Source organism: Thalassophryne amazonica, chromosome 4 (assembly GCF_902500255.1).
Source record: "Thalassophryne amazonica chromosome 4, fThaAma1.1, whole genome shotgun sequence".
NCBI classification, from domain to species: domain Eukaryota; kingdom Metazoa; phylum Chordata; class Actinopteri; order Batrachoidiformes; family Batrachoididae; genus Thalassophryne; species Thalassophryne amazonica.
This window is the reverse complement of record NC_047106.1, coordinates 1203643-1218008: the sequence shown is the minus strand read 5'-3', so window position 1 is coordinate 1218008 and position 14366 is coordinate 1203643. Positions and strand designations below refer to the sequence as shown.

At 41.8% G+C, this 14366-nt stretch overlaps 1 protein-coding gene across 5 annotated transcripts in view; it reads right to left on the bottom strand.

Moving 5' to 3' along the window:
- Nucleotides 1-10466: 10466 nt before the first annotated feature.
- Nucleotides 10467-14366, bottom strand: part of atg16l1 (ATG16 autophagy related 16-like 1 (S. cerevisiae)) — a 164587-nt gene continuing 160687 nt past the window's right edge. For all 5 annotated transcript variants that reach the window (XM_034169002.1, XM_034169003.1, XM_034169004.1 and 2 more), the window contains one exon: nucleotides 10467-10895. In XM_034169002.1, coding sequence (XP_034024893.1) covers nucleotides 10802-10895 — 94 coding nt within the window. In that variant the 3' untranslated portion in view covers nucleotides 10467-10801. The remainder of the gene's footprint in view (nucleotides 10896-14366) is intronic.

Below are 14366 nucleotides of genomic sequence, written 5' to 3'. Positions count from 1 at the left end.
TGAATTTTCAGACCTTTTGTCTGACTTAGTGCTTAGCTCAGATAATTATAGTGGGCGATTTTAACATCCACATAGATGCTGAGAATGACAGCCTCAACACTGCGTTTAATCTATTGTTAGACTCAATTGGCTTTGCTCAAAATGTAAATGAGTCCACCCACCACTTTAACCATACTTTAGATCTTGTTCTGACTTATGGTATGGAAATTGAAGACTTAACAGTATTCCCTGAAAACCCCCTTCTGTCTGATCATTTCTTAACATTTACTTTAATGGACTACCCAGCAGTGGGGAATAAGTTTCATTACAGTAGAAGTCTTTCGGAAAGCGCTGTAACTAGGTTTAAGGATATGATTCCTTCTTTGTTATGTTCTCCAATGCCATATACCAACACAGTGCAGAGTAGCTACCTAAACTCTGTGAGTGAGATAGATTATCTCGTCAATAGTTTTACATCCTCATTGAGCACAAACGTGGATGCTGTAGCTCCTCTGAAAAAGAGAGCCTTAAATCAGAAGTGCCTGACTCCGTGGTATAACTCACAAACTCGCAGCTTAAAGCAGATAACCCGTACGTTGGAGAGGAAATGGCGTCTCACTAATTTAGAAGATCTTCACTTAGCCTGGAAAAAGAGTCTGTTGCTCTATAAAAACGCCCTCCGTAAAGCTAGGACATCTTACTACTCATCACTAATTGAAGAAAATAAGAATAACCCCAGGTTTCTTTTCAGCACTGTAGCCAGGCTGACAAAGAGTCAGAGCTCTATTGAGCTGAGTATTCCATTAACTTTAACTAGTAATGACTTCATGACTTTCTTTGCTAATAAAATTTTAACTATTAGAGAAAAAAGTATTCATAACCATCCCAAAGACATATCGTTATCTTTGGCTGCTTTCAGTAATGCTGGTATTTGGTTAGACTCTTTCTCTCCGATTGTTCTGAGTTATTTTCATTAGTTACTTCCTCCACACCATCAACATGTCTATTAGACCCCATTCCTACCAGGCTGCTCAAGGAAGCCCTACCATTAATTAATGCTTCGATCTTAAATATGATCAATCTATCTTTATTAGTTGGCTATGTACCACAGGCTTTTAAGGTAGCAGTAATTAAACCATTACTTAAAAAGCCATCACTTGACCCAGCTATCTTAGCTAATTATAGGCCAATCTCCAACCTTCCTTTTCTCTCAAAAATTCTTGAAAGGGTAGTTGTAAAACAGCTAACTGATCATGTGCAGAGGAATGGTCTATTTGAATCGTTTCAGTCAGGGTTTAGAATTCATCATAGTACAGAAACAGCATTAGTGAAGGTTACAAATGATCTTCTTATGGCCTCAGACAGTGGACTCATCTCTGTGCTTGTTCTGTTAGACCTCAGTGCTACTTTTGATACTGTTGACCATAAAATTTTATTACAGAGATTAGAGCATGCCATAGGTACTAAAGGCACTGCGCTGCAGTGGTTTGAATCATATTTATCTAATAGATTACAATTTGTTCATGTAAACGGGGAGTCTTCTTCACAGACTAAGGTTAATTATGGAGTTCCACAAGGTTCTGTGCTAGGACCAATTTTATTCACTTTATACATGCTTCCCTTAGGCAGTGTTATTAGACAGCATTGCTTAAATTTTCATTGTTACGCAGATGATACCCAGCTTTATCTATCCATGAAGCCAGAGGACACACACCAATTAGCTAAAGTGCAGGATTGTCTTACAGACATAAAGACATGGATGACCTCTAATTTCCTGCTTTTAAACTCAGATAAAACTGAAGTTATTGTACTTGGCCCCACAAATCTTAGAAACATGGTGTCTAACCAGATCCTTACTCTGGATGGCATTACCCTGACCTCTAGTAATACTGTGAGAAATCTTGGAGTCATTTGTGATCAGGATATGTCATTCAAAGCGCATATTAAACAAATATGTAGGACTGCTTTTTTGCATTTGCGCAATATCTCTAAAATTAGAAAGGTCTTGTCTCAGAGTGATGCTGAAAAACTAATTCATGCATTTATTTCCTCTAGGCTGGACTATTGTAATTCATTATTATCAGGTTGTCCTAAATGTTCCCTAAAAAGCCTTCAGTTAATTCAAAATGCTGCAGCTAGAGTACTGACGGGGACTAGAAGGAGAGAGCATATCTCACCCATATTGGCCTCTCTTCATTGGCTTCCTGTTAATTCTAGAATAGAATTTAAAATTCTTCTTCTTACTTATAAGGTTTTGAATAATCAGGTCCCATCTTATCTTAGGGACCTCATAGTACCATATCACCCCAATAGAGCGCTTCGCTCTCAGATTGCAGGCTTACTTGTAGTTCCTAGGGTTTGTAAGAGTAGAATGGGAGGCAGAGCCTTCAGCTTTCAGGCTCTTCTCCTGTGGAACCAGCTCCCAATTCAGATCAGGGAGACAGACACCCTCTCTACTTCATAGCTGGTCACTCTCGTGCAAATTTCATCACAGCTAAGGTCGCCATCCCCCTCCTGCATGTGTGGACCGCTGGTGGATGTCAAGAAACACCGTCGCCACCTTTTCCTCTTACAGCTGCATTTTCAGTGAAGTGGACTCCATCAGGCTGTCCAGCTTGTTGTTGGAGGCAGACGTGTTCCACCAGCTGCCTGGGGAATTCCCCACACTCATACAACCAACCTTCTCAGCCTCCACTGCAAAGCAGAGTTGAGCATCACATCGCCACCATGGGCCAGCTGGTGTACGCCCGAGCGAGATGTGTCGACCCAGCCATGCTCAGTATAGGAAAAGCGGAGTTCGACAGTATGGAACACCTCGGCATTATGTCACCCCCTCCACATGGTGCCCACGCCTACTGACTCAATACCGTTACCCCGTGCACCACATTCAGGACTTTCAGCACAGCTGGCAGGGGCAGTCATCTTCTCAAAGGCGGATCTCGACCATGGATACCACCAAGTGCCGGTCCACCCACAAGATGTCCTCAAAAACTGTAGTGATCACCCCCTTTGGACTGCAAGTTCCTGAGAATGCCATTCAGCCTCAAAAACACGGTCCAGTAAATGGTAAATTGGACTGCATTTATATAGTGCTTTTTCATCGCTTTACACATCAATGCCTCACATTCTCCCTGATGTCAGGCTGCTGCGATGCAAGGCAACCACTACACACCGGGAGCAACTAGGTGATTAAGGACCTTGCCCAAGGGTCCTTAGTGATTTTCTGGTCAGGCTGGGATTTGAACTGAGAATCCTCTGGTCTCAAGCCCAACATTTAACCACTAGACCATCACCTCCCCAAGAGGATTCCCCATGTATTCATCTAGTCCTTCCAGCGCCTCGTTGACTCCGTGCAACACCTGCCATTCCTGTCCGTCTACCTGGACAGCATCCTACGCGCCAGCTCCTCCCAAAGTGATCATATGTCCCACCTTGATACTTTTTCAATGCCTCAGCCTGCATGGACTAATCATCAATGGCACAAAGTGCAATCCAATCCACTTTATTTATATAGCACATTTAAACAACAGAACAGTTTCCAAAGTGCTGCACATAAAATGATTATACAACTATACAAAACAATAAACCCACTCAGATACTAATAAATAAATAAACATAAAAACAATAAATCAATAAATCAATAAAACACTAGGCCAAAGACAACAGAGGACCATACAACTCATGCAGAGCTAAAAGCCAGAGAACAAAAGTGGGTCTTCAGATGAGACTTAAAACACTCCATTGTGGGGGCTGTTCGAACGTGGAGAGGCAGAGCGTTCCAGAGTCTGGGCCCAGCCACAGAGAAGGCCCTGTCCCCCCTGGTCTTAAGTCTCGTCCTAGGCACCATAAGTTGGAGCTGGCCCAGTGGAGTATGGAGCCAAACCCAAGTGCAAGTATGGGTTGACCACCATAGACGTCATGGGGCACAGTCATAAAAGACAGAGCTGTACCCCTCCCATCTAAGGTAGAGACGGCTCTGAATCTCCTGTGATCCACCACAGTGCGAGCCCTGCAGGAGTTCTTGGGGATGGTGAACTTTAACCACTTCATCCCCAAAGCTGCTACGGTCATGCACCCCTTATGGGTGATTCTTAGACTACGGGCACTTATGTCCTTTGATCATATTGTATGAAAAACAGAAAAAAGGGGAAATTTCACACTTTTATAGTTATCTTTACAATGAAAGTGTGTTAAGAAATTTGTTCTAGTAGTCTATGATGACTTTTTCACCTTTTATCAGCATCATTATAAGCAAATATTGCCGTTTTGTGCTTGTCCCACACCGACTTTTGATCTTCAATGATAAAAATGAATGGTAAAGAAATGTTTTTTCTAATGTTTTAAAATATCTCTGAATAAAATATCAGTAAAATAATCAAAACATAATTGGGGTATTCAATGTCATACAACTGTTGTGATTTTTTTTTAAACAAAATGTAGTTGTCCCACACCATTGCTGTAATTTCCACCACAACACTGTAATGTCCCTAAACAGTTTGTATGAAAGATTGTTTGGGTAGTTTCTATGGAGATAAACAGTGACATCAGAGCACATGTATATAGCGCCAAATCACAAGGCGCTTTATATTGTAAGGCAATGGTGTGGTGGAAATTACATTTACAAGGCCAATAGTGCCCGTAGTTAAAGAATCACCCATAAATAAGCCTTCTGATCCCCTCGGCAAATCATTCATGGAAATTATGGCAGCATTAGGATTTCAGCAATGCATTCAGGACTTGACGCACATCGGTGGAAATACCCTGGATTTGGTTCTCGCACGTGGTATTGCTGTCACAAAGATTGACATCATGCCTCTTGCATCAGTGGTCTCTGATCACTTATGTTTACAGTTTGCTGCCGGTGATGCATCAACTCTTCAACTACGACTGAACTCAAAGCTAGACTGCCTGATATCTTAGCTTCACGTTTGGCAGATACCCAATCAGTAGACAGTCTTGTGGATAGTTTAAACTCAGCGCTCAAAGCTGCACTCAACATGATTGCCCCACCTATATTAAAACCACACACCCCCACAGTCACCTTGGTTCAATGACTACTTTGACTACTGACCTCAAGCATAAGGCTCAAGGTCTAGAACAGAAATGGCGTAGTTCCAAATTAGAAGCATTCCACCTTGCGTGGCGTGATGGTATCTTAGTCTATAAACATGCACTAGGCTACAAAGTGGACCTATTACTCTGACTTGATCAACAAAAACAAGCATAACTCAAAGTTCTTGTTCGACACTGTGACAACACTTATTCATGGACAACCACCTGTAGTTTGCTCTCTTTTAACAGCACAAGATTTCCTGGATTACTTTGAGAAGAAAATAGAAGACATTAGGTTAAACATATCCCAGCATGCCTTAATCCAGCCACTACACCCTGCTATTGAGGTGGGCGCCATTCCTGAGGCATTACGTAGATTTACATAATTTGATAGTATCTCACTAGGCATGCTGAAAAATCTTGTAACGTCAACAAAAAGCACAACCTGTTTATTTGATCCTATACCAACAAAACTGTTTAAGGACCTGTGGTCCACTCTTTGGCTGATTGTGCTGGAAAATAATCTCTCATTATCTTCTGGATCTGTTTCTAAATGTTTCAAATCTGCAGTGATTAAACCATTACTTAAGACATCTAATCTTGACCCTAGTGTATTGAAAAACTATTGGCTGATATCAAATCCATCATTTTGCTCTAAAATTCTGGAAAAGTGGTGTCACGGCAGCTCGTAGACTATCTTACTGTAGTGGGATGAAAGTCCCGGGTCCCAATTGAAAAGACGTTCCCGCTAGCTTGGCTAACGGGGGAGTTCCCCTTTGTCTGACCTGGTAGAGGAATGGTCTTTTGGTGCGAGCCGCGTGGGTTTGATCCCCCCCGTCGTCCCGGCCACGAAGGTCCTGCTGCTTCAATCTGGTGTCACGAACAGGATGTGGGTCACAGAGTATGCTAACATGCACCTGTGACTTCGGGACGAAGTCAAAAATGGTGGGGAGATGTGTAGCGGGATGAAAGTCCCGGGTCCCAATTGAAAAGACGTTCCCGCTAGCTTGGCTAACGGGGGAGTTCCCCTTTGGCTGACCTGGTAGAGGAACAGTCTTTTGGTGCGAGCCGCGTGGGTTCGATCTCCCACAGTCGTCCCAGCCATGAAGGTCCTGCTGCTTCATTACTGAGAATAATCTCTGAGGCACTGCAGTCTGCTTTTAGAAAATATTCCACAGACGGCTCTCACTAAAGTGGTGAATGACCTGCTTGCAATGGATTCGGACACCACTACAGTTCTGGTGCTGTTAGATCTCAGTGCTGCATTTGATACCGTGGATCATCATATTCTACTTGATAGGCTGGAGAATCATTTTGAGATTACTGGGAGTGTCCTTGCACGGTTGACGTCATACCTGACCAGTCGTTCTTACTGTTTTGTGCAATAACACTACCTTTAACCTTAGTGACATGAAATTTGGGGTTCCACAGGGGTCTGTTTTAGGCCCCCCGCTAAGTAAAATGGCTTTGGAGAGATCAGGTGTCGCTACCCTTACCAAAAAAAAAGTACTGATAAGTATATAAAAAGTAAACTCGAAGTATACTTGAAACATACTTGCATATACTACTTTTTGGTAAGGGTAATTCAGAGGCCATACAAAGTTGTTTCAGTGTAATGAAAGCTTCATCTGCAGCCTGGTCCCACTCTAGGTTCGTTTTATAGGCCGTGTTTCCTGCTTTTGTCATGAGTTTCCTCAATAGGGCCACCATTTCAATGCAGTCAGAGAATTTTTTTTTTGTTATAGTATATATTTAGGATGTTCTTGTTATGTTGTGCAGTCATTCCCAATCCTCTGTTGGAGACCACTCTCCCCAAGAAAACCACTCTTACCAGTTGTAATTTAAAACCTTTCGTACATAACCATTTTAAGAAAGCTAAAGTCGTCTGTGTGGTCACCTCCTGAGGTGCCTGCAACTAGGATGTCATCTACATATTGCAAAACACAGATCACATCGATGAGCTCTCACGAAGTCCTTGTGGCAGCCTAGTGTTGGTGTTCTATCTACCACTGTACGTGAAGGCAAAGTAAGGTTGGCTATCTGTGGTTATGGGCACACTAAAATTGTGTTTGTATAAATCCAATACAGTGAACCACTTGTACTTCCCCTCCACATTGGAGAGCACAGCATATGGATTGGGTGTGTCATACCGATGTGTCACCAGAGCTTCATTGATCGTTTTTAGATCACGGACCATCTGGTAATTTGTCTTCCCTGGTTTTGCCACAGGGTTGAGGGGGGTGTCAATTGGGGAGAGACACTTCACTAAGACCCCGGCCTCCAGCAACCCACAGACGGTGCCCCTTATGCCTTCCAGTTTATCCACTGGAAGGGATACTGCCTCACATACAGTAGTGTTCAGAATAATAGTAGTGCTATGTGACTAAAAAGATTAATCCAGGTTTTGAGTATATTATTGTTACATGGGAAACAAAGTACCAGTAGATTTAGTAGAGTCTCACAAATCCAACAAGACCAAGCATTCACGATATGCACACTCTTAAGGCTTTGAAATTGGGCTATTAGTAAAAAAAGTAGAAAAGGGGGTGTTCACAATAATAGTAGTGTGGCATTCAGTCAGTGAGTTCGTCAGTTTTGTGGAACAAACAGGTGTGAATCAGGTGTCCCCTATTTAAGGATGAAGCCAGCACCTGTTGAACATGCTTTTCTTTTTGAAAGCCTGAGGAAAATGGGGCGTTCAAGACATTGTTCAGAAGAACAGCGTAGTTTGATTAAAAAGTTGATTGGAGAGGGGAAAACCTATATGCAGGTGCAAAAAATTATAGGCTGTTCATCTACAGTGATTTCTAATGCTTTAAAATGGACAAAACAAAGACACGTGGAAGAAAATGGAAAGCAATCATCAAAATGGATAGAAGAATAACCAGAATGGCAAAGGCTCATTGATCAGCTCCAGGATGATCAAAGACAGTCTGGAGTTACCTGTAAGTGCTGTGACAGTTAGAAGACGCCTGTGTGAAGCTAATTTATTTGCAAGAATCCCCCGCAAAGTCCCTCTTAAATAAAAGACGTGCAGAAGAGGTTACAATTTGCCAAAGAACACATCAACTGGCCTAAAGAGAAATGCAGGAATATTTTGTGGACTGATGAGAGTAAAATTGTTCTTTTTGGGTCCAAGGGCCGCAGATAGTTTGTGAGACGACCCCCAAACTCTGAAATCAAGCCACAGTTCACAGTGAAGACAGTGAAGCATGGTGGTGCAAGCATCATGATATGGGCATGTTTCTCCTACTATGGTGTTGGGCCTATATATCACATACCAGGTTTCATGGATCAGTTTGGATATGTCAAAATACTTGAAGAGGTCATGTTGCCTTATGCTGAAGAGGACATGCCCTTGAAATGGGTGTTTCAACAAGACAATGGTACCTTGTTTCCCATGTAACAATAAGAAATACCTATACTCAAAACCTGGATTAATCTTTTTAGTCACATAGCACTACTATTATTCTGAACACTACTGTACATCAACAAGGGCTTCCACTGCTCAAAATAACTTAGCTGTGGCACGCCCTGCTGTTGTGCCAATTTTCCCCACTAGACCACTGCAGGCTGAGCAACCTGGATCACCTGTTTATGTGCTGACTTGTGGTGGCATTGTAAAATGCGGCCATTAGGGAAAATGAGTGTGGTTTACACAACAGGGTTGCCCTCAGAACGCTCAAAATGTCCCTCACACATAAATTAATCGTGCGTGATCGATGGAGGAGGAAACTCTGCACAAAATGATCACCTGCCAATCTGCATTGTAGGGGGCATGAAAAACATTTCTCGGTTTGTCGCGAAAAGCCAACCACCTCGGCTTAACTGGATGAGGGCAGTAGATACGATTGTGCTATGCCGGCCCCCCGTATCTTCTAAGAAATCATAGCTTGCACCTCCTACTACCATGCTAAATATTGGTTCTGGGTATATATCTTCCTCATCCTGAGTTGGATCTCGGCTCTCCTATGACAACATATATTGGTTGGGCACATGCGCGACCCCCGGCTGGGGCCCAGTCCGACCCCGTTGACTGTTGTTGTTGGACTGGTGGAGGGTGAGGGATCTGGAATGACTGATGTGGAATGGGCTGCTGGTATGGCCAAGTGTATGGGTCCTACCCCCCTTGAGGGTTGGTCCGTTGTCTTGGAGATGGAAACCGCCTTGCTCTATTGGCTCCCCTGCACATCCCGTCCTTACCCCCATCCTCTCTGTAGAGGAATGTGATTATATGGGCAGCTCTGAACCCAATGGTTGAGAGCACCGCATCCTGGGATAATACTGTTGCCATGTCCCCTGGGGAGGGCGCTGTAGAGCTGCTGGGGATGTTGGGAATGCTGGACAGCAGCCTGGAAAGGAGGGGTGCTAGTTTCTGCCCCTTCGGATATCTTTTTTTGTGCCATTTGTGCTTGCCTTTTATCCTCCTTGCTTTTCCGTTAAATTTCTTCCAGTTGTGTTTTAGCTGTAGTTCAGCTAATTCCTCTCCTGTCTTTCTGTGCCTTTTGATATTTATGTGGTGTACCATGTGCGCAGCCCAGTCCTCATCGGTTTTGTGTAATAATCCCACCATGTCTTCCCATAGTACTCTCACAGGGAGCTTTGTTCAATTGCATTTCTGAACATCATGCATGGGGACTCAAGGAACCTCCCACCTGACTTCATCTCCATCCTCACCCTCCTTCAGGGTGCATGATGTCATACTTCCGCTATTCAGTGTGGGTGGGTATAACTGTCTCACTGGTCTCCACAACGCCCTGCTCACTTCCTGTAGCGGTGTGTCATCATTGTTGTTAACTGTTTCTGCTTCCTGCTTGCGAGTCTCTCCACCCCCTAAACTCCCTTTCAGACACATCCTGCAGCCACCCAGAGTGGGTGTTTGTCCCACAAACGTCTATAAATTTCATGATCCACTGCTGGCCTCCCTGTTTTACAGGTGGCAGTTTGCAGTCCTGCAGTTTGAAACACCTGTATTCCACAGTGGCCCCACCCACACATTCTCTTTTCACCATCATCAGCAGCTGGTGTGCTCTTGTTTTGGAGCCTTTTTTTCGTTTGGTGCTCCTGACAACATTGTCCCACCAACTACGCCCTGACCGGGTGGTACTACAAGTCGGGGCTGACCCCTCGTCCTCACTTCCAGATGTGTCTCCAGGTACGATAACCAACCACCCTCCCCAAGAAGGTAAATGAATTCCTGCTCTGCTTATTATCACCTGATGGCACCTGTCTTGGTGGTCTGTATTTCTTCTTTCCCAGTTGCAACCGAGTATCTTCTGCTGCCTCACAGGTCTGAAAATGTTCTGGATGAATGAGTAAATGTTGAAAGGATTATTTGTTGTCACAAACATGAGAAAGTTTGCTCCACTGTGGCTGTTTAATCGAAAAGAAAGGGGAAAAAAAAAGAGGCAGAAACACAATGTCGTCACACTGCGGCATAAATACCAACATGAATATTTTTTTTTGATAGTCATCAGAAGTCTTTTTGTTTTTTTTTTTTGTTTTTTTTTTAAACACACCGCTGTTGGCTGAACTTTGCCCTGCTCAGTGAACTGCAGGTTGGAGGAGGCGCGGCCTGGATTAAAACTAAATGAAATGACAGAATGTTCCAAAAGGTTAAAAGCACATAAGCTGGAATCCAGAAAAACAAGAAGGCAGAACGCGCTCTGAATGAGTCCACATAGCGTGCTGCTGCTGCAGGCCGGCTCCGCCCACAGGAGATTGGTCTGACACTTGGCTCCACCCCCCGGAGATAACACGGCTCCACCAGTCACATATCAGACCACAGGATGGCTTTGCTGCCCTTCTCCACGCTGACGACGAACGCTCCAGAAGGCGACCAGGACACTGAGTTAATGGCAGAGCTGAAAACAATGACAACAAGCAACAGTCAAAATCCTGACAGCTCAGCAGACACATCACAACACTGACAGGAACCAATCAGGAGAACCAAGGATGACCTGAACACCTTGAGCCATGCTGAGGTCTTAAGTGCACCCACAAAATATTCACAGCGATACACTTTTTCCCCCACATTTTATGTTACAGCCTTATTCCAAAATGGATGAAATTTTTTTTACACTCATAATTCTACACACAATACCCCATAATGACAACATCAAAAAAGAAATCAAATTAATTTTGTACAACCCCAGTTCCAGTGAAGTTAGGACATTGTGTAAAATGTAAATAAAAACAGAACACAATGATTTGCAAATCCTCTTCAACCTATATTCAACTGAATACACCAGAAAGACAAGATATTTAATGTTCAAACTGAAAAACTTTGTTTTTGTGCAAATATTTGCTCGTTTTGAAATGGGTGCCTGCAACACGTTTCAAAAAAGCTGGGACGGGGCAACAAAAGACTGGGAAAGTTGCTGAATGCTCAAAGAACACCAAATTGGAAAATTTTCAATTCAATTTCATTTATATAGCACCAAATCACAACAGAGTTGCCTCAAGGTACTTCACACAAGTAAGGTCTAACATTACCAACCCCCAGAGTAACAGTGGTAAGGAAAAACTCTCTCTGAGGAAGAAACCTCAAGCAGACCAGACTCATAGGGGTGACCCTCTGTTTGGGCCATGTTACAGACAAATTACAGAACAAGTCACTAAACAAATATACAGGAAATGCTGTTGGTGCACAGGACGGGAGGGTCTCCAGCACAAATACAACTCCTATCTCTGGATGGAGCTGCACCTTAGAGAGAAAAAAACAATCAGGCATCAGAAAGACAAGAAATACAGTATAATTTGTCAGCATTAATCAACAAGAAAAACAGAAGAAACACTAAGGTGATCGCCGGCCACTAGCCCTAAGCTTCACTAAAAGACCCAGACTTTAGATAAAGTTGAGGCTGCGACACGCTTTGTTTACTAATAAAATGATTTAAAAGAGTAAAAGGCGTAAAACAAAACTGTACCAGTATGCTGCCACACGAAAGGGAAAATAAGTGCGTCTTAAGACTGGACTTGAAAGTCTCCACAGAATCTGACCGTTTAATTGATGCAGGGAGATCATTCACAGAACAGGGGCACGATAAGAGAAAGCTCTGTGACCTGCAGACTTCTTATTCACCTTAGGGACACAAAGTAGTCCTGCACCCTGAGAACGCAGAACCCGGGCCGGTACGTAAGGCTTAATTAGGTCAGCTACAGCAGTACATCTATTGTAAAATGCGTCATACATGAAATTTCTGAACCACTTACACATATCTTTTCATTGTCCTTGCAAACGGGCATTGTACCTTGATTTAAAGAGTGCTAAAATCATACCGTTGTTTAAAAAAGGTGATCCAGCATCTTTTTCAAATTATCATCCTATTTCAGTTTTGCCATGTTTTTCAAAGATTTTGGAGAAACTTGTTTATAAAAGATTAAATGTTCATTTGCTTAAGAATAGGATTTTATATAACTATCAATATGGATTTTGGATGAACTGAACCTGAGTGAACTGATGGATAGAATTCATGCAGCTTTAGACAACAGTGAATTTGGTGTGTTTTTAGACCTTTCAAAAGCGTCTGATAAAGTAAATCATGAAATTTTGCTTTCTAAGTTATATAAATATGTATTTAAAGCAACTGTCCATAAATGGCTTAGTAATTATTTATTAGAGAGAAAACAGTATGTTCTTCTGAATTTGGAATCTGAAATTAATTCTATAGACTGTGGAGTTCCTCAAGGTTCGATTTTGGGACCGCTTTTATTTATAAAATATATCAACAATTTTGCATTTGTTTCTATTGCAGCATTCCCATTGTTGTTTGCTGATGACACTAACCTTTTTATTTCCAGCAAAGATATAGATGGTTTGGTTAAAAGTCTAAATAATGATCTCTTGAATTACTCAATGTAGTTCAAAGTTAATAAATTATCGTTAAATATAAAAAAGCCTAATTTATGTTATTGTCTGGCAATAAAAAAAGTACTCATGATCAAATTAAAATTTACACAGACAACAAAGAAATATCAAGGGCCTCTTCTACATGTTTTTGGGTGTATGGATGGATGACAAATTGTGCTGGAAAGAACATATTGAACATGTTTGTAAAAAAATAAGTCAATAGGAATCGTATGCAAAAAAAAAGATATTTAGTACATTACAAATGTCTTAACATTATATTACAGTTTAGTTTATCCTTTTTTAACTTACTGCAATATTGTATGGAAAAGCACCTTTGCAAACTATATAAACTTTTTTTTTTACAGAAAAAAATTGTTCGAATAGCAACTTTTTTGAAACCTAGCGCTCCAAGTGCACCTTTGTTTTTTGTTTTTAAATTGCAGCTCTTAAATATCTATCATATAAATAGTTTCCTGACCTGTATATTTGTCTTCAGAGCGCCTCATGCTATTGTCACTTTTTGTTTTTTTAAATCAAAAATTTTGTGCATAACCATCAAATTCATAATTATCCGACAAGGCAGACATCATATTTGCATTTATTTTTGCATAGAACGACTCGTTATCAGCATCACATTAGATATCATGGTGTAAATCTTGGAATAATACAGTACATTTCAGGGCTGTGAAATAAATTGTGAAATCTGAGGAAAATTTGCAGGGGGTCCGGGGGGTGGGGGGTGCAGCGTCCAGGAGCTGGGGTCTAGTGCCCTGTGGGGTCCCAGAATTAAATTTTTATCTAATGATACTGGAAGAACAAATCTCAAAATTAGTGTATATTTAAATGATCCTAGATTCAACCTTTTATTTGATCTGTCAATGATGATGTTGAAATAACAGAATATGACGTGGAAGTAGGACCTGATATGATTTTCCTTTTAATTGTAAACCAAATTATGCATTAACTCAGAACAATTAAACTACATGAAATTCATGAAGACTGAAAAGACTGTTAAACCATGTCAAAAACCACAGCTAAAGATTGTAGAATATTTGGAAAATCAGGCTAAAATATTAATAACATACCTTATAGTAAAAAGTCACATATTCTTGTGTAAAATCCTGTTTGAACAGCAGAATGTTTATTTTCCAGATAAAAGTTCTTACCGTGTTTCCTGAGAGGGCAAAGTTCACTTTCCCGGTTTCTTTTATCTTTCAGGTGTGTTCATGAAGCCAGCGACAATTCCACGGATTCTTGTCCTTGTAAGACTTTTTCAAACAGTCTTTCTCACCATCTTCTCTCTGTGCGACGTCGCTCCGTGACACAGACATGCTGCACAAATCTTTTAAAAACTTGAAAGCTCTAAAAGTTTGGGATGTCCACATGCTAAGTTTAGCTTAAGCGTCACAGGAGCCACACAGCGTCGCCACAGCAACCAACCAGTCCCGCTTTACGACAACTGTCGTAACAGGTACGCTTTGAG